Source organism: Oenanthe melanoleuca, chromosome 18 (genome assembly GCF_029582105.1).
Source record: "Oenanthe melanoleuca isolate GR-GAL-2019-014 chromosome 18, OMel1.0, whole genome shotgun sequence".
Classification (NCBI taxonomy): domain Eukaryota; kingdom Metazoa; phylum Chordata; class Aves; order Passeriformes; family Muscicapidae; genus Oenanthe; species Oenanthe melanoleuca.
In genome coordinates, this window is record NC_079351.1 from 3,009,242 (window position 1) to 3,036,887 (window position 27,646).

General features: G+C 41.8%; 1 protein-coding gene across 1 annotated transcript in view; it reads left to right on the plus strand.

Moving 5' to 3' along the window:
• PRKCA (protein kinase C alpha) overlaps positions 1-27,235 on the plus strand; it is a 141,428-nt gene extending 114,193 nt beyond the window's left edge. Inside the window, exons 9-17 of the mRNA XM_056505734.1 lie at positions 2,682-2,825; positions 3,560-3,733; positions 4,747-4,838; positions 6,349-6,411; positions 7,045-7,183; positions 12,790-12,870; positions 14,211-14,318; positions 16,708-16,848; positions 20,731-27,235. Of these exons, the coding sequence (XP_056361709.1) occupies positions 2,682-2,825; positions 3,560-3,733; positions 4,747-4,838; positions 6,349-6,411; positions 7,045-7,183; positions 12,790-12,870; positions 14,211-14,318; positions 16,708-16,848; positions 20,731-20,895 (1,107 nt within the window). The 3' untranslated portion in view covers positions 20,896-27,235. The remainder of the gene's footprint in view (positions 1-2,681; positions 2,826-3,559; positions 3,734-4,746; positions 4,839-6,348; positions 6,412-7,044; positions 7,184-12,789; positions 12,871-14,210; positions 14,319-16,707; positions 16,849-20,730) is intronic.
• Positions 27,236-27,646: the final 411 nt, after the last annotated feature.

Here is a 27,646-nt window from a genome sequence, read left to right on the forward strand (position 1 = left end):
TACAACCTTAAGCCAAAAAGCAGTACCAGGAATTCACATGCCAAGTGTGAAAAGGTGTTTGTTGCATGCTTCTGAAAGGGTGGTGGCTGGCCAAGGTGATGGGAAATAAGGCCTTTGATAAGGTTATGATAATTTACTGAGTTCCTGCCACTTTGGGGCTGTGTGCTTCCTTTGAGTCAGTCTGGTTGTTCCCCAGCATTCCCTGGTTTTTCCAGCTGGTTTGCAGCAGGGTTCTCTCTTTACCCCTGCCATGGCAGCTCAGCCAGGGGATGAGCAGGATTGTCACCTGGTCACAGGGCACAGGTCACCCCAGCTCAGCACATCAATAAACTCCTGCCCTGGTCACCTCCTGCCTGGGTCAGGCTGCTCAGAGCCCACCTGAGCACACAGGAGGAACCCTGTGCTCTCCTCAGAAATCTGCAAAAAGAGATTCTCAAACTGAGAGGGACATTGAATTAAAAAAAAAACTGAAAAATGGGAGAGGAGCCTGTCTGTTGCTCATTGGATCTAAGCTCAGAGGATGCAGAGAGGCCTTGGCTGGGTTCTCAAATATTATTTTAAGATCCTGCCTTCACATGCTGACAGCAGCAGGCACAGGATCCTGCTGGGGAACCTGCCATGCCTTTCTATGGAAAAAGTGCTGGAAACCCCAGAGCCTGGGATTGCAAGGCTGTGGAGAGCACTCCACACCTGGTTGGCAGGTTTGTACCCGAAAAACAAATGGACTTGGAACAAAATTTGATTTTTTGTTTCAAGGTTTAAACGTTTTCAAACAAGCTGCCAACAACCTGCCCAGTGGGTTTAAAATGTAAGAAATAAAGGTGGTGCTTTCCATTCAGGAATCAGGGCCTGATTTGGATCTCCATTACTGAGTGAAAAGGAGGATATTGAAATTGCTTTGTGCACCAGAAAAGCAAGATCTTTATCTGAGATCCCATTTGTGCAACAGCACAAAGGCATGGCCAGCAAAGCTGCTCCCTTGAGCCACCTCTTTATCTCCTACAAATAATAGATATTGGGATTTTAGGGTTTTTTTCCCTTGTTTTGCTCATGGCTCAATCTTGTGTGGCCTGGAAAGGAGCTTTGTGCTGCCAAAGAGCCCCAGCACAGATTGGTTCCCCTGGAACATCCCTTGCAGACTCAGGGATTTAAGCTGACACCCAGGTCTGGATCCCTAAATGTTTGCACAGCACCTGATCCTGGTCAGCACCTCCAAGTGCTGCTTTCATGCAAACAATTAATGACATTGCTGTGGAGGAAATTCCCCATTCTAAGACATGTTACAAGTTTTTTAAGAGATCTAAACTTGCAAAATTCGTATCCCTGTGGCAGGGCATGAGATTTTCTGCACTTACAAAGTTGCAGGAAGAATCATCCAAGCTGAATATGGTTTTCAAGTGGCAGGAGGTTATTTTGTCAGATGAATATCTGACATTACTGCAAGAGTAGATGGAGTCTGTGAAACGAGTGCTTCTCGATTTTAAGGTTTTAAAACCAGCTCCTCTGGGAAGGGGAAAGTTTGTAACTCCAATTTCCAGTGCATGCCAGGCATGGCTTTTAAAGGGAATTACTGTGTCACTTTGAATAAACCTCCATTTCTATAATTTTTTATCTGTAGAAGAGGGATAATATACAAATATTGTCCTTTTGTGAAACAGAGAGAAGAGTAGTTATCCTGAATTGTCAAACATCTATCCCTGGCAAAAAGTAAATTCACCATATGAGTGGTTATTAACCAGACCAACACACCAGACAGATGGGGAAAGCACTTACATCCCAAATAATTATTAACCCTTGTGGGCTTTGCTTCTGCTGGTATGTGGGATTATTCTGGGGAAAAAAAAAAAAAAAAAGATATTATCTTGTAGCCTGCATTATCTTTTGGTGAGTCTTACTCTTTTCTCTTCTATTAACTCTGAGATTTGAAATGCAGCTTACTTGAGCCATGATGGTGTCTGGTGTGAAATACTGAGACTTGCAGCCTCCTGTAAACCAGAGTGTCTGGTAGAGCCCTTGTCTGTAATATTCCCCTTCCTCCCTTTTCCAGATCAACCCTTGATTGAAAATCAAAGTTGATTGTACTGCTGGTTTGAAAGTGGCCATGTTCATCTGCATTAATTCTCATGTGCTGTGGGATTTTTTAATGCAGGTTCTTAGTGCATGTGAAAATTCTCTTAACCCTTGCTATGCAATGACTTGAAGAATTCCATTTTAAAAGAGAATGTTTTGAGGAGGTTGTTTATATCCTAAAATACCTAATGCACATTACAGCATGGTATTTTGGGATAGCCTCTTTTTTTTTTTTTTTTTTTTTTTTTTTCATTTCAGAACAAAAGCACCATTGAAGCTGCTTTTGGCATGAAAGTAATTTACCATTTTTTATTTTGTTTCTGGGCTTTGCTTTGGTTTTGTTCTTCTAACCAGATAAGCATATCTGCTTTACCTGGTTATACATGAACACAGTTTTCCACTTTAATTCCCTCAATAATGTCAAAACTATTGCTGGAATGAGTCTTTGAAGGTGTGTCTGTGCATATTTTGTTATGCAGCCTTTCACCTGGGAATGCCACCTCAGACCTGGCCATTTCCAGTTCTCACTTCCAGCCAGATCCCCCTGCCAGGGGAACAGGGAGTTCTCACTCTGCTGTTTTTGTGTGTGTATGTGTGTGTGTGTTCTTCAGAAAGCCAAACTTGGGCCAGCTGGTAACAGAGTCATTACTTCAACAGAAGACAAGAGCTCAAGTGTGCCATCCAACAATCTGGACAGGGTGAAGCTGACAGATTTCAACTTTCTCATGGTTCTTGGAAAGGGGAGCTTTGGGAAGGTAGGAATTCTTCACAATTTACCCTTTTTTTTTTTTTTCCTCCTTTCTTCTTTTCCTTGAGGAAGAATGAACAAACAGCTCTCTGAGAAGCAAAATCCAGAGTGAAAAGGATATGCATTTTTGAGGAAGGATTTCTTAACAGGGAGTAGAGTCATTCCCCCTAAGACCTAGCAGACTTCAGTCTTGATTGGCAGTTTTCTTCAAGAAATAAAAATAAATTTACAAACAGACTGTTGGGCAAGATGGGAACTCGTTGCTGACTTTCAGATTCTCACTTCTTGGCAGTTTCAAGGAAATTAATTTAATTTTCTGGCTTTAATGCCTAGGTCACTCTGCCAGTTCTGGAAGTCACCAACATTGGTAAGGGAAAAAAACTGGGAAAAAATACTGAAAAAAAAAACCAGGAATAGTGTGTATATATATTAGAAATCCAATAGCTGAGAGGACAGACTGCTATTTTTCTGCCTGTTTGAACAAAACTCAGGTGATAAAGTGCCCTTTACTGAAGAATTCTCCTGGGACTTAACATTTTATCAGCCCTTCAGCAAGCCTGCAATCAACCAGCAGGTTTGGGCAGAGCCTGTCTGAACTGTACAATGATCATGAATTTGGAGTTTTGATCAAATTTGTCTATACAAATTAAAGGAAAAACTGGCCTGCCATCTCTCCAAATCCTCTGAGTGACCTTCCCTGCCTGCCCTGGGGGATTTTCATGCTGTTTCTCCTCCCTGCAGGTGATGCTGGCAGACAGGAAGGGCACAGAGGAGCTCTATGCAATCAAAATCCTGAAGAAGGACGTGGTGATCCAGGATGATGATGTGGAGTGCACCATGGTGGAGAAACGAGTCCTGGCACTGCAGGACAAGCCCCCATTCCTGACACAGCTGCACTCTTGTTTCCAGACAGTTGTATGTGAGCTCTTTCTTGCCACCCTGATGTTTCCCAGGCTGTGTGGTCAGGGGTTTTATCACTCCAGTAACATTTATTATCACCCAGCCCATGTGTGGTAGCCTCTGCATGTAGAAAATGGTGAAGAAATCCCATATACAATCACCACTTGTATCCTAAATATAAAAAATTAATTGTAAATATTTTCCTTCATGCAGTCATTTGAGCAAGCCAGCATGGCAATTCCTAAATGTAATTATATGTGCTTTGCTAAGTCAGAGCCTAAAGCCCAGATTCCCAAAGATTCCCAAATTCTTTTAAAGCTCTGAGGATAGTACCTGAAAATTCCTACTGGTTGCTATTATATTGTGGGGTTATTAGTCATGAATCAGTGTTGGTGGATTTAATTTAGTTTTCTGTCACTTCTGGGTGACACTGAGGGGCTTTTTTTCCTTCTTTCCTTATAAATATGTGAAGTGGGTATTTGTCCATCACATTGCAAAACATCTCCCAGTGACACATTTGGGGATGGATCTGATGGCCCAGTGTGACTGTGCTAGCCTCATGAATGACATGGAATTATGGAATTGCTGAGGCTGGGATCACCTCTAAGATCACCAAGTCCATTAAACCATGTCCTCAAGTGCCACATCCACACCATCTTCCAAAGGAAAACTTAATTAGAAATGGCTTCCAAAATTTTGGAATATTTTACCATCTTTGATTTCTTTTTTTGAAATTTATTTTTAGAGACAGATTTTTCAGACTGAGCTATATTTGTATAATTCTTGAAATCATCTGTAAAAGCATGGCACTAAAATTGGCAAAACTAGACAGATCATCAATCATTTACTCTTGAAGGTTGTGCAAAACATTCCATTTCCATTTCCTGATCTATAATTTTTTTCCCAGTCCTAATAAACCTAAAAGCTTTTTAATAACATGCTAGTGACTTTTTTCCCTTTTTGGCTGATCAATGAGTATCTAATATTGTCTCTAATGTATTTATTGCCTCTTCAATACTTTGTCCTAGGACCGACTGTATTTTGTGATGGAGTATGTGAATGGTGGGGATCTCATGTATCACATCCAGCAAGTGGGAAAATTTAAGGAGCCACAAGCAGTGTGAGTGTTCATGTTTTTAAATCATTTCATCATCTTGATTTTGCACTCTAGGAGAATTTGGTCTCTTCTTCTTCCCAAGCTCACAGTGAAGTCTGGGCTGGCATTTGTTTTTGAGGCTCAAAATCTGAACTTTGTGTTAAAAATGTTGTTTGAACACATAGACAAAAATTGCCTTTATTCAAAAATACAGCACAAACAAAGGCAGGAGAGGCTTACTTGAAAAGTGACAAGAATTTAAGCAGGGCAGCAGGAAATTAAAGATGTTATTTCATATTCTGATGTTGTTTTTAAAAGCAAATATTAAAAAAAAAACTGAGCAGAACACTTCAGCCTGAATTAGTGATGTAGAGAAAGGCAGTACAAATAGACTCAGCACTGTGATATAAATTACAGTTTATACAAGATAAATTCAATGTATAGCTTGTAAGAATTCCTGTGATATATTTGTGAGGAGTTAATAAGGAATTAGGAGTTGTTTATCTACATGATTCTATTCAGGTAATTGTACATCTGGCACATCAATGAGCAACTGAAAATGATCTGCAGCACATTTAAGAGTGAATAGATCCATCAGTACCATTTTAGCCATCCCTATAATACCTCATCACCACTTGCTAGTGCTCCATAAATCATTCACTAACAAAACTTTAAAATCAAGGGTGACCAACTGCTTTAAGCAGTCAGTTAAATAATTTCTCATTTTGATTTAAGCAATCAGGGCTTGTTTAAACGAGAGGCCTTCTAAATATAAGTATTTCAGATGCAGACAAACATTTTAACAGCTCTGAATCAAGCTGAGATGGTGGCAGATCATCCTTGACTCCCAGCTAATGCAACTTGCCAACACTTGACAAAATCTGTGGTGCTTCATGCCAGCTTCTGCCTGTGCTGCATCTTCACAAACACCTCTGAGGAGTGGTGCACAGCTCAGTTGCTTCCTCTCCCTTGTGCTGAGCCTTAAAATTCATCTCATCCTTAAATAATCCTCTTGCACAGTTCCACAGCAACCAGCTCCAGCCAGTGCTCTGCACCTCCTGACTGCATTCAGCAATTGTATTTTGGATGGTAATCATGTGAATTAGCTTCATGTAATTAATCCATTAACAGGCTGTATAAAGGAACACTTTCTGCAAATTATTTCATGCCATGTGAATTGCAATGTACATTGAGCTGTATTCTGAATTCATCAATCTGTGATTAGAGATAAGGACCTTTGCAGCAGAGTTAGTGCAAAAAAAAGCTGTATTCCACCATTTTTTGTGGTCCAGGGAGCCATTTTCTAAATTTTTTTTAGATTCTGCATTATTTTATCATCATTATCAAATGTATATTTTAAGATCCAGCAGAAGTGATATGTCTTTTATGTCACCTATGTACATACATTATAAATTGCATATTTCATATGCTACTGTATTATCATCCTTTACCATGATTCATTTCCAATTTATTTTGCCAGAAGAAAATCATGAGGCAATAAGAAATCTGTTGATTTTTCTTTCCCCCCACACAGGTTCTATGCAGCTGAGATCTCAATTGGGTTATTCTTTCTCCACAACAGAGGGATTATTTATAGGTGAGTATGATCTGACATAAGTAATTTCTGAACTATTTTTGAAATCCCAAAATGATCAGTTTCTTTAACATTTCAGTGTATTTTTAGCACAGAAAGCCATCAGTGTAAAGCTCTTTTTGTTGTGTTGCTGCTGGTGGGGTGGAAACCCAAGCCCTGTTTAACCTGAGCTGTCTGACACCTGTGCTCTGCCCCACTGAAATAAAACCTCTGGAAAATGGAAAACTGTATGTTTTGTATTCCTGTGTGATGTTTAATAATATTATACATTCAGAAGTCTCAGGTGAGGGGTCAGACACAGCCACCTCTTCATTGATTGCCCAGCCCAGGTAGGTGTGGCTGCCCTGGATCCCTGGCAGTGTCCCAGGCCAGGCTGGGCAGGGCTTGGAGCAGCCTGGGACTGTGGAAAATGTCCCTACCCATGGCAGGGGGTGGAACTGGATGGGCTTTAAGGTCACTTCAAACCCATTCCAGGATTTTAAGATCATTCTTAGATGTCTGGCCAGCTCTCTCCAGGCTGAGCCAGCCCCACATGTGCACCCTGAACCTCCACTCCCAAAGAAATGCAAATATTCAGAGTAAGCTCACCCTGGCTGATCCCAAACATTAACCTGAAATTGCTGTGATTCTTCTCAGAGATCTGAAATTAGATAATGTGATGTTGGACTCAGAAGGACACATTAAAATTGCTGATTTTGGGATGTGCAAGGAGCACATGTTAGATGGAGTAACAACCAGGACCTTCTGTGGCACTCCAGACTACATTGCACCAGAGGTAAATATTGACCTTTCAAGAACCTTTTAGTCTCTTGAAGGAAACTGTCCCTTCACATTTTTCACCACTGGGTTTGGATGGCTCTAACTCCAGATTCTCCATGGATGGCACCATTTCACTTCTGCAGGTGTATTGGATATATTTGTGAATTCATGCAATGTAATCAATAAATCTGCACTGTTTTAAAAAATAAAAACTAATTTTTTGTGAGGTAAGATTTTGTTCATTCTAGCAAAAATCTTTTAAAAACCAGACTCACCAACTTCTGATCTTAAATTTGTAGCCTGGAAATATTATTATAGTAAACTTTGCAATCTGTAATTCTACAAATGTTGTGGGTGTTGCTGAGATCAGCAAATCTTTCACTGGGAGCAAACAATGCTGCTTTAATCTGTTCCTCCATAGCTCCACACAGCTGCCAGCACATATTCATTTAAAGGATTATTTGGCATTTTCAGGAAATCACAAACCACTCACTGGTTTTTGGGAAGGGACTCTCATGAGGTCTTGGAGGTTTTTGCTGCCTCTCTGTGAAACCACTGTGTCTCCTCCAGGCTGTGTCCTACAGGTGCTGCTCAGGTGCCACGAGTTCTGCTCTTCTCTCAGGAATGCTCCTGTCATTGAAGGCCTCTTCCAAAAGCTGAGATCAGCCTTGAGTGGAGTTGTTGCAATAAATTTATAATTTTCCTTGAGTTTTCCATGTCTTGGCCATACCTGTGCAGCTTTCAAGCCACTGATAATGACATTGAAGCCTGAATCAGCTGCAGTGGGTCTAAAATGAATATTTAATCATGAGAAGCCCAGTTGTGCTTTAAGGCACTGGGATAAATACAAGCTCAGAGTAAAGACTTTGAGATTTTGATTTGTATTTGAGTAGTTGAGGTCTAAAGAATTGAAAACAAGCACATGTGGTGATTTGGATATAATTCAAATATATGAATATTAAAATCTGGTCTTTGTGCATACTGAGCTTTCAAGAGCTTTGATTTGTTTGGCAGCAGATTTGATGCAAGAGGCTGGATCCTGGTCCAAGAGACTCAGTTGTTCACTGGGTACTGAGCAAGAGGCAGCTCTGGCTGGAGCATTCCTGGCTGGAATTCCTGTTTGTTGGAATAGGGGAGATTTATACACAGACAAGTAAATTAGTGTCTAAGGTGAATTTTGTCATTTTAGTGAAATTGGAATGAAAAATAGTTTGGTTTTTTTTTTTTTTTCCCAGTTGCTAATTCATGCTTTTCAGAATGAAATATTGGGTTTTATACACCCTTGTTTTTTCACCATTTGCTGTTGCTTGCAGCAGGATATCAGAACAATCAGAGTAGTATTTCATTTCCTTCTGTCAAAACATAAATGAAGCCAATATTACAAATTAAAGTGCCCTTTTTGTGGCAATTGTCTTGTGCCAGTTAATGCTAAAGAACGTTTTGTCAATACCAGAATGCTCAGTGTGGGTCAATGAGCGAATTATTTTACTTTATTTGGAAATTTCATATAAAGAAATAATCCTTTTACCAAAACATCCAGTAAGTGAGGGAAAATTAGTCTGTTATCTCACAAACAGATTTGATTTGATTCTGTTTAATTGGCTGATTTTCTTTTGTCTCTGACACAATTATTGTGACTGGCAGTTTGCTAACTAGTTCTGTAAACTTCAAAGGAAAGTTCCTGTTCTGCTTGCAGGGCTGTTCCAGCCCATGTTTCCATGGGCTAAAATTTATACATTTCTAATAGATTTTAATGAGAATTCATTTGCATGGTCACATTCCCTGCTGGGTGGAGATAAAGTAAATCTAAATAAACTCTTGAAGGTGTCTGGAGTAGAATCCTGTGAGTGGGCTGCACTCAGACATGCAGAATTAGCTCTTTTCAGCAGCATTTGGGGAAGAATGTGGTGGGGTCAGAGAGCACACAGCTGCCAGGACCCTCAGGGACAGCTCAGCTCTGTGTGCACAAGCAGGGGAATGCTGAGCTGCCTTCAGCAAGTGAACCCCACTCTGGAGTGCTGCAAAATAATGTTTTCCTTTTTTATTTTTGAGTGGGAAGGTTGCTGTTTGCTATTACCTAGGTGTACAATGGGCTGGAATTATTGTTCATTTTCTTATGCTGTGCAATTTGAGGAGTGTGCAGAGGTCAGACTGGTGGGATCCCAGGTCTGACAGCTTCCCTCAGGCAGAAAGTGGTTATCTTGTACAGAGGATTTCCTGATGTGCTGAACTTAAATATTTATGGTCAGAGAGGTAAAATAGCTGTGAAATCAATTAGTACTTTGTGGTTCCTTGGCAAGTCTAGAGAGACAGGAGGAGATGGATGTCAGGAGGATTAGGGGGAAGGGATTCTGCCAGCACAGAACCCCACCATCAGCATCCCTGCAGCAGCCACAGTGCTGATTTTGAATTTTGGAAGAACTTAAATTAAAAGCTCCATTTCCCTTCTCTTCCATCTCACAGCCTTGAAACCTTCAGTTCCAACCTTGAATTTGCCAGGATTGTGGGAGGCAAATAGGTATCACCATGGTTTGGAAAGTGCATTTGACTGTTTCTTGTGCAAGTAATATTTATTTCTTTTAATAACTGAGCTTTAACTTTTCCAGCAGACATCATATATGCTCACAAAAGATTTCCTCTTGCCTCTGGGATATAATCTTTTCATCCCAACTGGCTACTAGCTGCAATGATCTAAACATTCCTACAAATTGCTGATATTAATCTCTGTGTCCTGCTCTTAACTGTGCCTTCCTTGGAGGCAAAATAGAGGAAAAAAGAAAAAAAGCAACTCCTTCTGCCAATTTTGCTTGATGAGAGAAATTCCTGAGCTCTTTCTGAGTGCTCTAATCCACAGAACCTGGAAAGGCAAAGCTCTTAATGCATGGCAATAGATGGGTAAAATGGGACATTTGAGATGCAAAAGGACATGAAAAAGGCAATTATTTAAATTAATGATGGAGGAGAGGAAGAGAAGGATCCCATCAGCTTTACACTGCTGCCTGGCCAGTGAAAATCAGGAATCACAGGTGGAGGAGGGTTCAGGTCTTTATTTCTAGGGACAAAGGCTGGTCTGGGCTCCCCTGGTGCCACAGCCTCACTGAGTCCAGCTGGGTGTATTCACATGGGATTAAAGGAGGAAAACTCCCTGTGTACAGCACAGGCAGTGACAGCACCACTTTTCCTCCATGGAGATAATTCAGTGAAAAAGGTGTTGTCATTGCATTCACAGTGGGACTCCTCCAGCCTTGCTGGCTGTGTTTGTGTCTCAGCTCCCACCCTCCCATCACAGACTGGCTCAGGGAGGGAGGTGAGTGCCAGCTCTGCTCATCAGATGTGGCATCCAACAGCAGAAAAACTGGAGTGATTCTGACCATCCACTGGAGCTTTTCCATGTTAATTCTGCCTCTCCTGGTGGTTCTATTTGATATTCTCTCCCAAAAGTAGATTTCACAGGGGAGGTTGCATTTCTTGGTGGGAATGCTGTTTAGAGAAGAACCCAGCCTTGACTCAGCCCTTGGATAAAAATCAGCATTGTTGAGTCCCTACTTTGGTACAACTTTCACTGCAGGGCATTGCATTGCAGCATTTAGGTGATTTCCCCTCTCAGTAATCCCATCAAACTCCTTCACAGCAGGGACAGAAGTGGACTGTGGGCTCCTGGACAGACCTGCCAGGTACAGAACCTTGGCAGTGTGGCAGCATTTTCTTCTCACTGCTGTGGATTCATCTTTTTCTCATTTGCTAATTGAAAGGAACTGTTCCTCCCAAAACCACATACCTGGACTGCACTTGTTGTACAAAACGTTCTGCCCTTGCAAATCAATGACCTGAAAAATATCCCCTTTTTTATATAAAATATTCTGTTCCATAAGGCAGGGAGAAATGGTCAGAGAAGGACTGAGGGTGAAATGTTTTGTCATTTTCTGTGTGTAAAGGCCAGTATTTTTCCTGGATAAAAGTTTGAAAGTTTTTGGTGTTTCAAAAGGCAATATTGAATCCAGCAGGAACCTATTGGTGATGGAAATGGAAGGGAAAGCAACCAAGTATGTCAGCTACTATAGGATGAAATGAATGTCCCAAGTTTATATTTTTAAGCCCATATTACTGCTAAGAGACAGCTAATATAGACTGCCTTTATGTAGGGCCTTCCAGATGAGAATCATGTTATTATCTCTGGTTGTCTGATATATTCCAAAGCACAATTGATTTTGAAATCCTTTGGTTAGGAACATTGCAGCAATTTTTAAGTTGTGTGCTGCTGTATCTCAGGCAAGGACATATATCCACACAGAGACCATAATTTTATTTAGTAGCCAGGCAGTCCTGCTTTACTGCTCTGGTGACTCACTATTTTCCTGAGCAACCACAGAACTTGGCAGTTCAACTTCTCTTTCAGACAACTAAAAAATTTAGGATGTGTGATGTGTACTTGGCTGGGCAATTTATTTCACAAAGAATAAAAACACAAGCAAGCAGGAGAATGAAATGCAAGTCCCTCTGGAGCTGTGACTGCCTCAGTCCCCTGCTCATTCCAGTGTAGGGATGCTGGAGTCAAAGGCTCTGATGCTTCAGTGGGATGGGCAGGGCTGGGATGTCCTGCATCCCTTCCCAGTTCACAGCATCCCTTCCCAGTTCACAGCATCCCTTCCCAGTTCACAGCATCCCTTCCCAGTTCACAGCATCCCTTCCCAATTCACAGCATCCCTTCCCAATTCACAGCATCCCTTCCCAGTTCACAGCATCCCTTCCCAGTTCACAGCATCCCTTCCCAGTTCACAGCATCCCTTCCCAGTTCACAGCATCCCTTCCCAGTTCACAGCATCCCTTCCCAGTTGTTCAGAAAGATCTGAGGAGCACCTGCACCTCCAAACTGCCCCACACCATCACCAAGGGCAGCTCCTAAATAAATGCACACTGATCCCTGAGGAGGCTAAAGGGGATGACTCAGGAGGGGAGCTGGGTGCTGCTGGCACTTGAGCCTTTCCTTGTGTCAGAACTCAGTTTGCACTGCTCTGTGAGTCAGATGTGAACCCAGAGCATGGAAAATACTTGACATTTCCATTAGTCTGAGCAGCAGAACCCCCTTTCTGTTTGGTGTAACTGGTGTTTCATCCTGAGTATCACAATCATGCAGCTTGGGAAAACTCGACTGAGATTTTTGGTGTTTTGCTCTTTTCCTAAATTTTGATTCCTTTTACAGCAGAACAAAAATTATAAAGATTAAAAAGAAAGGTTTAATTATTGATAGCCCATAAGTTAAGTGAGCCTCATGATTTCAAACTTTGACACAACAGTTGGATAATGGGTTTGCCTTGTCTCCTACATTGTGCAGCTGTACTTTCTCCTTTTCCCTCAAATGAGCATCCCAAGGACTCCTGAGAGCTGCATTTTCCATGATATCAGGGTACCAAGGGCGTGGGTGGGTTTAGACTCACACTTACAAACCAATCCAACTCCCACTGAAACCCTGATTAGCTGGAGTGAGGATTACAGGATTGTCTTTCTGGCCTTTTTCAAGGAAATCTGTCCTTCTCTGCATGTCACACATGTACCTAATAAACCACAGTGCCAAGGTTTAGTTAACACGAGGTTTTTTCCTTTGTTTCCTTTGTGATTTTGCAGATTATTGCTTACCAGCCCTATGGGAAGTCTGTGGATTGGTGGGCATATGGTGTGCTGCTCTATGAGATGTTGGCTGGCCAGGTAAGATTCCCCTCCTGTGCTCACTGTCACCTCCTCCTGCCCTCCAAGGCTGCTCTGTTTCAGGGCTCCCTAAAGGTTCAGAACATTACAGGATAAGATTGAAGCCTTTCATTCTGCTGCTGTCTCCTTGTGCTCTTGAGAATGTATTTAGGCTTTAAGCTCTTTATGTTGCACCCACATAATCAAGCTCTGCCTTTGAATGCAGCTCCTTTGTACTGCAATAATGTTATAAATAGCCATCTTCAGAATTGAAAGGGAGACACTTGAGCAGGAAAATGCATGTCAAGTGGAAGAAATACCATTTAGGAGTTTGAAACCACAGGGAAGCATAATAAGAGTGTGTATAAGCTCTGCATTGCAGTTAAGTCCCAAGAATACAGTTTTTGTGCTGTATGTCCTGGGGGTAAAATATGGGTCTGAGCACTTGGAAATGTGCTGAGTTCCACACCCCTCATTCTGCACAGTTAATGAGGGGCTGCTCTCTGAGTCACTGGGTGGGGAAGCAACACTGTGCTGCAATAAACGGCAGATAAGCACCGACTTTAAGGGATTCTGTTAGTCTTGAGTCGAAAAAGATTCCTGCAATTGGCTTTGGCTGGGTGTTGGGTCAGGGCAGGCATTTCCCAAGCTCAAAATGCACATTTGTAAAAATGTCTTTAAGATTATCTGTCCGAAATTCCAATGGACATTTAAACAGTTTTAGTGTGTAGCAACTGCAGCTGTTAACATTTACAGGCTGAATTACAAATATTGGCCATCTGAATGATTTGGAGAAAAGGAGATTTACCATTAGCTGGGTCTTGCACAGGGCCCATAATCCGGGGATTTATCCAGGGGCACTTTCCTACCCCTGTATTTTAAAATACAGTGCAGCCCTTTTTTGTGATAGTCTCAGAAGCAGAATCTACAGCCATGACATAAAACAAACTGGAGTTTAACTGGAATTATGTGAGAAATGGATATACTTTAGCACAAGGTAATTGAAAGTTATTCCCCAAACTTCACCCTTTGAAGTATTTTGCCTATTTGGTGCACAGTAGCTTTAAAGCTGATCACAAAGATAATCCTGCACACATTTCATTAACCTGGCTGCCATTCTGGGGACAGAAATGAACATTTCTCCTTGATTTTAATCTGAGACTGTCAAACACTAAGCTTCTGGGTCAGCAGATCCCCAGGCTGCAGATTGCTGTGAGTTTGGGGGTGTTCCTGGACAAGGAGCACTGCTGCATATGGATCCCTTGGGTATGGTGTTGTCATGCCATTTCATAAAAATGGAGAATTTTAAAACATAAAAAGGAAGCTCAATAAGTTACTCACTCTTGATTTATTTTCAACAGCCTCCATTTGATGGGGAAGATGAAGACGAGCTATTCCAGTCCATAATGGAGCATAATGTTTCCTACCCAAAATCACTGTCCAAAGAAGCTGTCTCCATCTGCAAGGGGGTGAGAGAAAATGTCATTTTTCATTAAGTTCCTTTTTGGCAGTCCTTGTGAGTAGCTGGCTTTGCCTGGCTCTGACACAGCACTGTAGTATTTTAAAGTGCAACTTCTGTCAGGCAGTGCTGAGTTGTGTTGTCACTTGGTGTCACTGGTAAGTGCTGGGCTCTTCCTGCTGTGCCTGCTTGTTTTATGGAAAGAACAAATGTCACAATCAGGAGCTGCCAAATCCAGAGCAGGATTTATAAACAGGACCATGGTTTGAAGAGTCTCCCCCTCCTTTGCCTCTCAACCCATGGCAGCACAGCCCCAATTTTGCAAAATGAGATTTCTCAGCTTGGCTGGAGATCCTCCAGCAAATCCTCAGCCCAGAATGCCTAATGACAGGATCAGAGCACAGGAGTTTAGGAGAATCACTTTTAAATGGAGGTGAAGATGAGCTTATGTGAAGATCTTTAGCATAAATGCAAGGAAACGTGGGGAAATTCTGACCCAGTGGTACCTGTGTGGCCTAAAATTGGTCTTAGATACTAAATTAATTTTTTTTTTACTTTTGAGGAAAATAATAGATTTTTGCTTCAGGGGATTAGCTTAGGAAAGAAGAATTCATTTGACTTTCCTTTGATTTCATGTGATTCTCCAGAGCACCATCAGTCTGCAGCTTTTCCAATCCACTGCCTGTAATGGGTTATTTGATGTCTGACTTACACTGATAAAACATCACTGCACTTAGTTAATTTGGTTTTTACATTCTTCCCATCCTTTTCAACCATTTATGAAGTATTATACATGAGCTGGATATTAGTCCATTAAAGAAAATCATCAAGGAAGAGAAAAGGTGTTTAGAACAAGAAGGTAAAATGAAAGCCCATGCTAATTTTGGAGCTTATCCCAGTGTAGAAGTGCTTGCCAAGAAAAATAAACATGATGTATTTTTGTTAAGTACATTCAGATTGTTGCCTTGAAATGAAAATCACATACTCAAAGAGCACAGTCTGAACCTGGTGTAATGACCCTGTTTTCAGCTCCCCTGTGTGCTGCTCTCTGGGTGCTCATGTCAAGGGAGAACAGAAAGCTAAAATTACCCTGCACTCTGAGATTTTGTGGTACTGGCATGTTCTTCATCTGCATTAAACTGGCAGATGATTCTCAGGTTTCAGTGGGAGTTTTTCCTGAGCTAAGAAGTCAATATGGGAAAGTTTCTGACCCTTGCAGTCAGTGGCAGCTCAGCAGTCCCAGCACTGGGCACCACTGGGCAAGACAAACGTGCCCACTCTGCTCTTGGAATTGATTTGTCTGCTTGACTTCCATTCCACTGATTGAGAGTTTGTTGGTTTTGGTAAATGCAGCAACTTTGGAAAGAATTGAAACTACTGGAATCAATACTCCCATTTTCTTTTATCACCTACTATTAAACAAGGGGTTTGGAAAAGGTAACAGAAATGGCAATGTTGCTGTTAATCTTGAAGAAGGCTGTGATTCCTGCCCAGTGCACAGCCACTTCCCAAACCTGCTTAGAATCATTTTTATTTTAGGTTCAAAATTGGAATCAGATCAACTCAACATTTGGAAGGAGACTAAAGTGGTACTGAGGTTTTAAGAAGATCTGTTGAGGTATCACTCCCAGCAGTACATTAATCATATATAATTTGTAAAAGAGTTTTAAAAAGTCCCCATGAAACTGGAACTGAGAGTTCCAGGCTACATTGCACAATTCCCAATGTACACACCAATTGCAAAATTCTGAGGAACTTGTTAATTAGGGAGCACATTCCAGTTTCTAAGCACGCCAGGCTGGTGGATTTGGGGCTGGTTTTTTTTCCACAAGTCTGTTTAATCTCTGTAACTGGGTATAGTATTGACCAGGATGTCATTAAGAATGCAAGGGAGGAAACACAGATTAGATGTTGTCAGCTGGGTGCCAAAGAATTGGAGGCTCTGTAATGAGATGTCTTGAACAAGCCCCAGAAAAATGAAATGGGAGTGGGGGGGTTGTACTTCATGGAGCTTTAGTGCTTTGGAATTTATGATGTTTAATTGATTGAGATAGGGCAGGAGCTGTTCTGCAGGTCTGTGAGACTGAACTGAGACTGGAGGTGAAATTCAGGAGTGAGCAGGGATGGCAGCATGTCCTGGGCACCACCTGCACCTCCAGCAGCAACCTCTGCCCAGTGGGAAAAATTTCCCCAATGCAGCCCCTCATTTTGCTGCTGATTTGCTGTCTCCAGTGATCAGACAAGAAAATTCTTCAAAAAATTCACTTTAGCTTTTCAAAACAATTTTATTAGCAGTGTGTGTCTTCAGGAGAGGACCAAGAGCATTGCAAGCAGAGGACAGTCCCTCTCACTTCCCTTCCAGCATTAAACTGAATTGTTTGGTGTTTCCTTCCCAACAGCTAATGACTAAACATCCTGCAAAACGCCTTGGCTGTGGCCTGGAGGGTGAAAGAGACATCAGGGAACACGCTTTCTTCAGGAGAATTGACTGGGAAAAACTGGAGAACAGAGAGATTCAGCCACCTTTCAAACCTAAAGTGGTGAGTGAGATGCTGCTGCTCCCTGGCTGCAGCCCTGCTCCCCTGGGCTGGGGCTGCTGCTGCAGCTCTGGGGCTGAAACCAGCACTTGGAGAAGGGCAGAGCTCTCTGTCAGCCTGCTCGTGGTTTGGCACCAAGTTTGGGAACTCTGTGCCTTGCACACACAGCCTGGCAGTGGTTTGAGCCCTGCCTGGATGGTCACACACAGCTTGAGGAGCTGGAAGTGGGGAAGATTGGCACATCCACATCAGGCACTTGAGACTGATAATAAATGTGGTTAACAAGTGTCTCCTCTGGGCAGCATCTAGAGTCAGGATCTGACTGAGGGATTTGGATTAGAGGGGTGAATTTCCTCCATGGCTGGCTGCCCAGCACAGGGGGTTTTATTCCCCATCCTACAGCAGTGTCTGCTCAGTTTGCAGGATTAATCCCTGGTTTATTTTCCATGTTCATTACTGGTTTGCACACATGTATCTACAGGAACACTTTAGAATTCCAAGCAAGTGGAAAGATGTCCTTACTCTGAGAGCTGTTTGCATAATAGAATTGGAAGAGCTTTGCTTGTTGAGCCAGAATTTCCTTCAGCATGCACTGTGCTTTATTGACAGGCTAAGAGAAGAGTTTGCACACAAGAACACAACCTTTAAGGAGCAGCTGTAAATTGTTATGTCCTAACATGGAACCTTCCTTTTGTAACCCTTTTATTTTTCAGCTGAGAATCCTGGCTGGCTGTAGCACTTCAGGTGTGGGGTGCCTGCTCTTTACACTGATTTATTTGCCAATACAGACACACCAGTGAGGTATCACAAACAAATGAACAGAGGGATGTCAACACATGAATTATTCTTCACTTTTTTCATACAAATTACTTTTTTGCATCAACAGGAGAGAAGGGTGTTTATTGCTAAAGGAATTACCTTTTTGCTATGGTGTGAATTTTGCATGCAGAGAAGGGTGTAAATAAGTGAAGCCCTGCCCAGCCCATCCCCAGAGCTGGCTGTGCAAAGGGGACCTCTTAGAACATATTTTATGGAAGATTTTTATTTCATGCTTCTCAAGTCAAATTTTAAAGCTGATCATAAAGCAGATCTACCTTCACATCTGTAAGTTTTATTAGCTGAGGGGCTGAGTGCTTAGACTCTCCCTGAAGTTGAAAGTAACACCAGCATGAAGGTGCTAGAAGCTTGAAGGGTGGTCTGGTTCCACCAGACTCCCTGGCAGATCCTGGCTCCTCAGAGCAGCTGGGCTCTGTCTCCCTGGTTGTCATGACCTGGTTTGTTTGCACAGGCTGCTATTAAAATACACCAGGGTGGATTCACACAGAGCCTGACTCTCCCAGACAAAAATAACTCAAAATCCAAGTTTAGTATTGACATACCCTGTGCACAGCTCATTTATGGTGCTTGCTGGTTCTATTTGTATCAGTGTCATACAATTATAGAATCGTTTAGGTTGGAAAAGACCTGTAAAATTATCAGGTTCCAACCATTATCCCAGAGCTGCCAAGCCCACCACTAACCCATGTCCCTAAACACCTCATCCACACAGCTATCCAGGGATGGGTATTGATTTTAGAAAGCAAAAACCACACAAACCTTAATCTGTTTGGAGCTATGGGTGTATTTATAGGGTTTGTTTGGGGTGGGTTTTTTAAGGAAACCTTTGTTGGTGCATCTTTTCTAGGCAGTGCTTTCCTGCAGGAATAATCCTGCTGCTTCCACATCCTTACTCAAACACAGAGCTGCAGATTCTGTGTCAGCAGTTGGGTGATGTAAATAACATGTTCCCTTCCAGACTGATATTTCACAGGTTGTAGGCAGGGTCAGATTGTTTGGCAAGAAGGACATTTTACCTGTATTTCCCAGTTTAAGGGTTTGAAGAGTCCTATAATTCCAGTTCTACTCTAATACTGCAATAAAGGTTCACAATAAAAGTGCTACTCTTTAATGTGAAGACAAATATATCATTGAAGATACAAATTTATTTATAAGTTCCTCTATTTGTACCCAAAATGCACCCATATTTCATGTGATTTATTTCTAAGCTTCTGCTGGCAGAAGCAATAGGGAGAGACCTAATGGTGGCATGAACTGTGGTTTCTATGTCCAGCTTGTTTGAACATTTTCTACATGCTGAAAATAAGAAGAGGGAAGAAAAACTTTAAAAGAAAAAAAATAGCATAGTTTTGTTGCAGGATGATGCTTATCTGTAGAACATCTTTTTAGCAAAAACTTTCCTTTTTTAACAACAACCCTTTTGTGGCTGCTCTGAGCTGGCTGTTGTGCCTCTAAATTAATTTGTCTTAATTTGGGGGTACATCAATACCATGTGAATAATCCAGAGGTTTTTTTCCCCTTGTCAAAGTTCAGCTCTTTCCATTCTTGTTTCCCAGAGGTGTGTCCCAAATGCAGAGGCTCAGTGGGCACTGGGCATTGATGAGTGGTGCAGAGCTGGGTGGGGAGGCAGAGCCCTGTTGGCCTGGCCACGTGCAGTGTCCCTGTGCTGTGTTTTTCATGGCTGGACAGGTGTCCTGTGTGACTCTGGGCTCCAGGAGCTGAGCATGTGCCCCTGCTCTGAAACAGGCACCAGGGTGTGCCTGGGGCAGCAGAGTTCTCTGCAGCTCAGCTCAGAGGGCAGGGCCAGCCCAGCAGCTGGAAACTGACTGGGCTGTTTCCAAACCTCTCCATGGGCCCCAGTGCATCCTCCTACAAATGCACAGATTTACTGCTGTTGCATTAATTCAGAAAAAAAAAAAAATCAATATTTAATATTGGTCTGTTGTACAAACCACATTCTCCCCTTTGTGAGTTATCCTCTGAGTCTGACCATAATAATGGAATTTTACCCTTTGTGTCCACATGCAGGGATGCTGAAGGATGGATAGAGAGGAAAGGGTCAGGAACAACAGGAACAACATTCACTGCCTTTATCCCACAGCTGCTTTGTCCAAAGATCTGTTACAGGACTTTTGAGATGAGCACATTTACCAGCTTCCCCCTCAATTCTCCACAATATTCAATGCCAATTTTTCCTCAAATATTCTTTTTTTTTTTTCTTGCACACAATCTAATTTCATTCTGGTACCACCTTCCTATTTTTTAGCATGTTTCTGATCATACTTCCCTGCTTATCAAGTCTTCTGCATTCCTCAAAACTCTCCTTCCTACAAACCTGGTTCCTTTTGTTTTCTGTTTTGTTTTCTGTTTTCTGTTCTGAAGGAGTTGTGCTCAGGCTGTAGCTGTATTTAATCCTCTTCTTGGCTGGACTTTGCCCAAGAATGAGTCTCTTAAGAAAATAAAGGAGGAAGCTGGTGATAGCAAGTTTGGAACAAGGACCTGTCCTGGGATGTGCTCCCTGCCCAGCCCTCCTGCCATCCCAAGCACTGAGGCCCTGCTGTCATTTATGAATTTCTAGGAGTTTTTAGCCTGTTCAGTGAAGACTCAAAGCACATAAATGAGTTGCATTAAACTTTTTGCAGATCATAAAGGAAACAGAGACTAACACAAAAAATTTAATTTTGCATTGTAAGGATTTTGAAAAGGATGAAACGACTTGACAAAAAAAGTATCTCTTGCCAACATATGTTCATAAAAATATTTCCTTTTTCATTTTGCATCCCAGTAATGCTGAATATTTAAGCCTCTTTATCTCATCACCTCATGCTGATGGATGGAAACCTTTCTGACTGCTTTTGATCAGGATTCAGCTATTAAAACTTCACCGTTTGTCTGGGATTTTTTGTCAAAATATCAGGAAATAAAATTTTCCCTCAACTACTGCTAAGAAAGAGGGAAAGCTTTGCATCCTGTATGTATCCTGACAGCTCTGCTGTTGCGTTGCTGACATTTTTCAGCCTTTTTTTCTGCTTCTCTCTTCCCTTGCAGTGCGGCAAAGGGGCTGAAAACTTCGATAAGTTCTTCACACGAGGACAGCCGGTGTTGACGCCTCCAGATCAGCTGGTCATTGCCAACATAGACCAAACAGATTTCGAAGGGTTCTCTTATGTCAACCCCCAGTTCGTGCACCCCCTGTTAGAAAATGTAGCATGAGGCAGCAGAACAAATCCCAGCAACTGGGGAACAGTTGTAACCCTACAATTTTTAGGCTTTCGCCTTGTTGATTCCACTTGGGCCTGGAAATTGTAGGGTTAGAGGGTATGAGGAGAGGGAAGGGCCACTTAGTCAGGATTTGGGCTTTGCAGCAGTGATGTTGTCTTAACAGGAGATAAATTAGTGTACAGTGCCCACTTTTTCTTCTAGAAGTCGCCACTGACTTGTCCAAACTTCCCCATGTTTTGGTACGTTCTACATTTTGTAACTTCCCACTGTCCTTTTGCTCCCTTTTCCGCTCTGTTGTGTTGGGAAAACATCTGGCACGTGGTCTGGAGGAGAAGCCACCTGGAGTATTTATTCCTTGGGAGGTGGGAGCGTCCTCCCCGCGCTCCCCAGAGACTTTGGGGCAGCACCAGAGACTCAGCTCCAGGGGGAGAGGCGTTGCAGAAACATTGCTGAAAGTGTTTGCAAAATATGGCAGGAAAAACAAAAAATAGTTGGGAATGGGTGGGAGGGAGGGTGGAGTCAAATTGGAGCCTGAGGCTTGGCAAACTGATCCTGTAAAATCCCAAATAAAAGCGCTCGGGTGGTGGCCACATCTGTAGGATTTGTGCTAAGAGTAGCATGTGATAAACTCAAGGGTGAAATTTTTGTCTTTAATAATAATAATAATAATAATAATAGTAATAATTTTAATAATACTTTTGTGAATTTTTAATCTCCATGAGATTATTCTGTGATCCAGGGTGCCATTGTCTGTTCAGTTGGTTTAATTTACACCACTCCTCAAGTTTACTGTTAACTGGTTCTAATACCAATATTTTACTATGAAATTTATTAACCTGGAATGTAAAACAAAAACTGTAATTCCTTAAGTCTTATTTACATGTGTTTATTTATAGTTTGCAGTATAGGGCAGTAAATTGAAGAAAGCATTATGTATACTAAGTTAACAAAAAAATGCAGCCCCGAGTGACTTCCTGATTTCTCCAGAATAACTCATGAAAATCAAGTGTAGTCTTAAATAATCAGTTGTAATTCAGCAAACTTTGGGCTGTAGAATAATCAAGCCTGAAAGAAGCAGCACCTAAAACTTGTTTTATTGATAGAATGGAATTTAATACGTTTTACATATGCTTCATGCAATGAATTTTGCATGTTTAGTAATAACTCTTAATAATAAGGGTTAATAATAAGCAGATCTATATTATTGACATAATCGTATCAAGCATAAAGAGTATTATAAAAATTTTATAAAACAACTTGTGCTTTATTTGTGAAAGTTCTTGTTCTGAATGACACCATTTAGATTTAGCTAAATGTTTTCTTGCTATTGTTTTGATTTTTACTTTAGGTTTTGAATATTGTTACTGGCTTAGGGTATAATCTCTTTTTTTAAAAGTAGATATACTTTTAAATAATAATTGCTACCTGCAGGTTTTATACGAGGTTCAATTAGGCTTTCATTTCACATCTGCTTATTACTTGCAGAGAAGGAAATAGACTTTATTTGCAATGATGAACACTGTAATTAATGCAATCTTCTCCTCTCCTATCACTTAGATTAAAAATTTTGATATTTCCTCTTACAAGATACCAGAAGATATTAGCTCAAATATCAGTAAATAATGTTTTGTGCATATTTGGGTTTTGTTACAGCATGTAAAATAGTAGTTGGTGCATTTCCCTTTTTTTTTCCTCCTGCCTTGATCCCATTAGCAGCCACAGGCACTTTTTGTCTGTCAGATGTGCATGATGATGCCAGAAGCATGATGTCTCTGTTGCTGCATGCAGACTGATTACAGTTTTTCCAGCATGTAAAACATATTCAAAAAGTAAGATATTTGCCATGAAATACTTCAATTTCTACTAGAATATGTAACGGGGTGGGGTGGGAGGGGAAGCAACTTTCTAATCATCTTTTCTGACAATAAAACATGGAACCTGTGCCAAAGATTCTGTCAGAGAGATCCAATCCTGCCAGGTGGGAGCAGAGGGGTGGCTGGAGCTCGGGGTGAGCTGGGCAGTGCTTGAGGGAACGTGGCTGGATGTGGAGGGTGGGTGTGTTGGGCTCCTGCACCTGCAGGGCCCTTGGGAACGTGGGTTTGGGCCAGGCTGTGCATTCCCACACTCCAGGAGTCCAAGTGCTGCCCTGTCCCAGCCCTTCTGTGCCCCCAGCACGAGGAGATCTCGGGGTGATGGAGCCCTGGCATTCCAAGGTGTGGCTTTGGCCAATGACAGGAGCTCAGATCCTCAGCTAAACAAACAGGACTTCAAACATTTTAGGAGGAAAATTTTTAAACTCTTCTGTGTCAAATATGTTGTCAGCCAAGACTGGGAGTTCATTTTCTCCTTTGTGTATTATGTACTTCAAAAACAACAGTATTCACCATAAAGCATGTGGCCTAATGCAGCATTCATTACATTTTTTTTCTCTGAATATTATTAGCATGTTTAGTAAAATCTGGGTAGGAATTGTAGAAGGTAATAGATTGAATTAAGATAACAGATTACTGAGTCTCAGATTTTAATAAAGAAGGGACTCTCAGCTATGCCAGTCTGCCAAGAGGTGCCATTGTGCTTGTCTTTAAAATGTGAAGTGAAAAAGACACTTTTGAAAAAGGAAAATACTGGGAGAAATACCAGCATACAGATTTGGGGAGTAAACAAAGCAGAACAGGGGCAAAATTGAACCAAGCCAGAATCCAGGCAGGAGTTCCCCTGGGTAGATGTTCCCACAGTTCTGTTTTCCTGATGAAATCTGAATTTTCCAGGAAGTCCCATTGCTGGCCCAGCTGTGACAGTCAGTGCTGCTCACACCAGGACACAGGGCTGGTCTGACCCTGGGACAGACCTGCTCCTTTTCTGGCTGCTTCTCACACCCAGTTTCTTCTGCCCTTGTGTTTGCCTCCCAGTTTTTCTGTAGAAACAGAAATTCCTCTTTAATGTCATTACCTCAGGTCCCTGGGCTTGTGGCATACATGCTGTCTTCTGGAGGTTTCTGTAACACTCAGGAAAAGGTACTGTGAGCTCTTGGGTCCTGCAGGAGCAAGGCAGGGTTGGATGAAGCAGGGATTCGTTGTGTTACCCCTCCCTGCTCCTCCTGATGCCCTCTGACCTTTCCCAAAAACTCCCACTGGCTGCTCAGAATCCAGAAAATTGCAATGGCAAGGAAAACCTGAAGAATCCAGTCAGAATTTTCATATCTCTTTAGAGACAGATGTTATTTATATAATATTTTTCACAGGATTTGGTTTTCTAGAGAACATGTATCAACAGAAGGAGAGGCATTAGAGCTGCTTCTCTTTCACTTGTGTTTGATAGCAACTCCCAACACCCACGTTGCCACCAAGATTCCCAAAAGGCAAATTACAGATTGTACTGCACTGAAGCTGGGCTGGAAGTTCTGGGAGCTGTGATTGAAAATTGTACTGCACTGAAGCTGGGCTGGAAGTTCTGGGAGCTGTTTCCATCCCTGTGCTCGAGTCCCAGGGCAGCCCCATTCCTGCCAGGAAAGGCAAGGGCTGCCATGTAAAACTTCCCCGGGGTTTTCAGGGGTCAAATGGGATTTAACTGGCTCCTAGGCAAATTTTGTCATTATTCAGTCATCTGGGTGCTTTTGTGCACCTTTGAGTGGCCAGAGCAGGGTGGTGGGACTCCAGGACAGCAAATCCACCCTCCAGCCAGGCTCAGTGCTCTGAGCAAGGTTGGCACATATGTGAGGAGGAGAGAGCACATTCCCATGATAAAACACTCCTTCTTAATCCAGTTTGGAGGAGAAATGCAATTTAGCTTTCTGATTCTTCGTTCTTTCCAGAAATACAATTAAATTTCCTTTTACAAACTGAAGAAAGTTTTTCTGGAAATCAGCTGTTAGTGTCAAGAAAACTCATCACTTCTGAATGCTGCTGGCCTTTGAAATCCATCCTGGCTTTTGGGGTGAATCCAATTCAATAATGCTGGACTTCTTTAAAACTAGTAAGGTCAAGCAAGAGAGGAACTTGTCTTCTAGCTGGAAAGATGACATGTCCAAGGATGGAGTGGTACCAGTTGAGAAGTGTTTCCTGAGCCAGGGCCTCTGGATGCAATCCCAGTTCAATGCCATAGGAGACACATGCAGTGAGCAGGGAGGGCAGATCCTCCTTACTGTGCAAAGCATAGCATTGGAAATAATCAATAATAATAATAACAATCCAATAATAAAGCTTTGATACGAGTAGAAAGCATATTGAGAGTATATTGAGTTTACAGTAGGCTTTTGGACCTGCCAGGAAACTTCTGGAAATATTTAATGTGATTTTCAGTTCTTTTACTCATTTGCATAAGTTATTGTACATAGGGGTTTTGTCTCTTTGCAAACATGAGTGTGGGCTGTGTTTGATGATTCCCTCTCAGGTGGGCACTGAGCTGCCAAGTAGTCAAAAAGTAAACAAGCTAAAAGCACTCTTTCCCTTCAGCCCTGCACTTGTAGATGGGATCTGAAATAGCTGAGTTGCAGAAATAAGATTTGACTCCATAAACATTCACTGTTCCCTCACTGTGCCAGTAACAATTAAATAGCTGGGAATTAAACAGCCTTACCATGGATAATCACCATGCACTACAGCCCTCCTGTTCCCAGGAAAACCTTGAGAGGAGAGAGCCCTTGTTAAACCTCTCTGCCTCACCTGGAGGATGGGGGTAATAATATTTCCTGACCCCACAGGGAGGGGTGAGGACTTCTTGGGCAATGTTTCTAATTCACTCTTAACCTGAAAAGAGTTGTGTAAGTATTACTATAATTTTTAATATTAAATCAGCTTCTTGGATTCACATGGTACTGCTGACTATACCGTGCCCTTTCTACTTTTTTATAGAACTTTAGTAACTCTGCTGAAAGCGTTTGAAGAGAAATAAAATCAGATCTGATACATTTCTTACAGAATCTGGAGTCCAGCTTTTGTACCTGGAGTCAGGGTGTGGTGGGGAGTGGTGTTTGCTGATTGTGTTGCTCAGCTGCACTTCCCTCTTTTCCAGCTACTGAGATTTTCATGTGCAATTTTAAAATTCCATGTTTTTGGAAGTCTTAGCAGAAGATTCTTGGACAGGGAGATTCCCTTTGGGTGAATAAAGTCAGCACAGCTGTTTTCTAGTACCATTTTTACTGATTCCTGCTGAAGGGGGAGCTCTGTTCTTTGTGCAGCTGGTCCACCCATGACAGGCTGATCTTTTCTGTTGATATTTTAAATATTTCTGTGTTGTAAATGTGTCTTTGTGCTTTTTTTTTTCCTTGTCTGTGACACTGTAGCTCAAATTTAAAAGAAAACTGCTCCAGAAGCTGTTTTTTTTTCTTCCACTGATGTCAGTTGACCTAAATAAGTAAATTAAGTTAATGATTTGAAACAGTGCAGGTTGAGCAGCAGCAACATTGACACTCAGCTGCCATTGAAGCTCATTTCTCACTCTGGCTACATTGGACATTGCAGCTGATGTTTCATTAGTTTTATAATTATTAATGACAGGAACGTTGTAATAGAAAGCAAAATGATCATGATTTTTACAAACATTTTCCTGAGGACTATTTGATTTTTTTTCCCTCTCTTTGAACCCCTTGAGGTGACACTGCCAAGGGCTCCCTCCTTCCAGAGCTTCTCACACTCCTGGCTTGGCTTCCAAGGGAACCACAGAGCTCCCTGGGTGCTGAGTGCACGGCCAAGAGCCCCAATTCACTGAAAATATTAATTATATTATGTGTTTGTACCCACTGTTGGCCTTGGAGTCTGAAAACAATGTTCTTGCAGGGGTAATAAAAATTTAATCTATGACTTGTTCCCCAAATTTTTCATTTGTTCTTTACCATGTTATCAGAATGAATGTAAAAAAAAAAACAATTTCAACAAAATGAAGCTCGTTGGCTCTTTTAAAAATGTGCATTTCCCAACACTCTGTGGTTTTGCACAACAGTACAGAGAACACCTGAAACTTCTCAAATGACTGTATGCTACTTTAATTTTTTTTATTAAAAAAATGGAGTTCTTGAACACATTAATTTTTTAAATATTATTTTAAGATCCAAATGTTGTATTTATATGGAGAAGAACATTATTTATTTTCATATTATTTATCTGCAAGATGCTACCAGAAAATTTGGAGAGGCCATTCATTTTTCAAAAGATAAAAAAAAAAACAACCATTGGAAGTGTAGTGGGCAAGACTGATGTACAAATTGCAGCATCTTTTTTTTTTGTTCTGTTTCATAATTCGCAGTATCTTCAATCTTTGTTTGCATGAAATGCTTTTGTTAAGTATTAATTGTAGTTTCAAAGCAAGTGTGTATGAATAAAAATACTCATCATTACTTTTGTGAGAGTTTGGTCTGCCTTGATGAAATTTTCTTTCCAAACTGACTCCCCCAGGGCCAGAGGCTGCAGAGAGGTTGGTGTGATCTCCCACAGAAGTTGCCCAGTCTGGATTCTTCAGAGACAGAATTTTAACCTTGTTAATGAACCAAGAGGGGAAAAAAACCACCTTACCAAAAAAAAGCTGTGAGAGGATTTCTGTGTGCTGGCCTGGAGGTGCTGGGCTGCTCCAGGTGTGGGAGAAGCAGCCCCAGAGCCCAGGAGGGGTGAGATGGGAGGTGGTTCAGAGCTGGGTGAGATTGGTGCTGGAGGGATGTGCCCTCCTTGGGAGAGCCAGAGCCAGGGAACCTCCAGGAGCTGGTTCATCCCATCCTGGGAGGAGGGGCTGTTCCCCCAGTCCAGTGACTGGT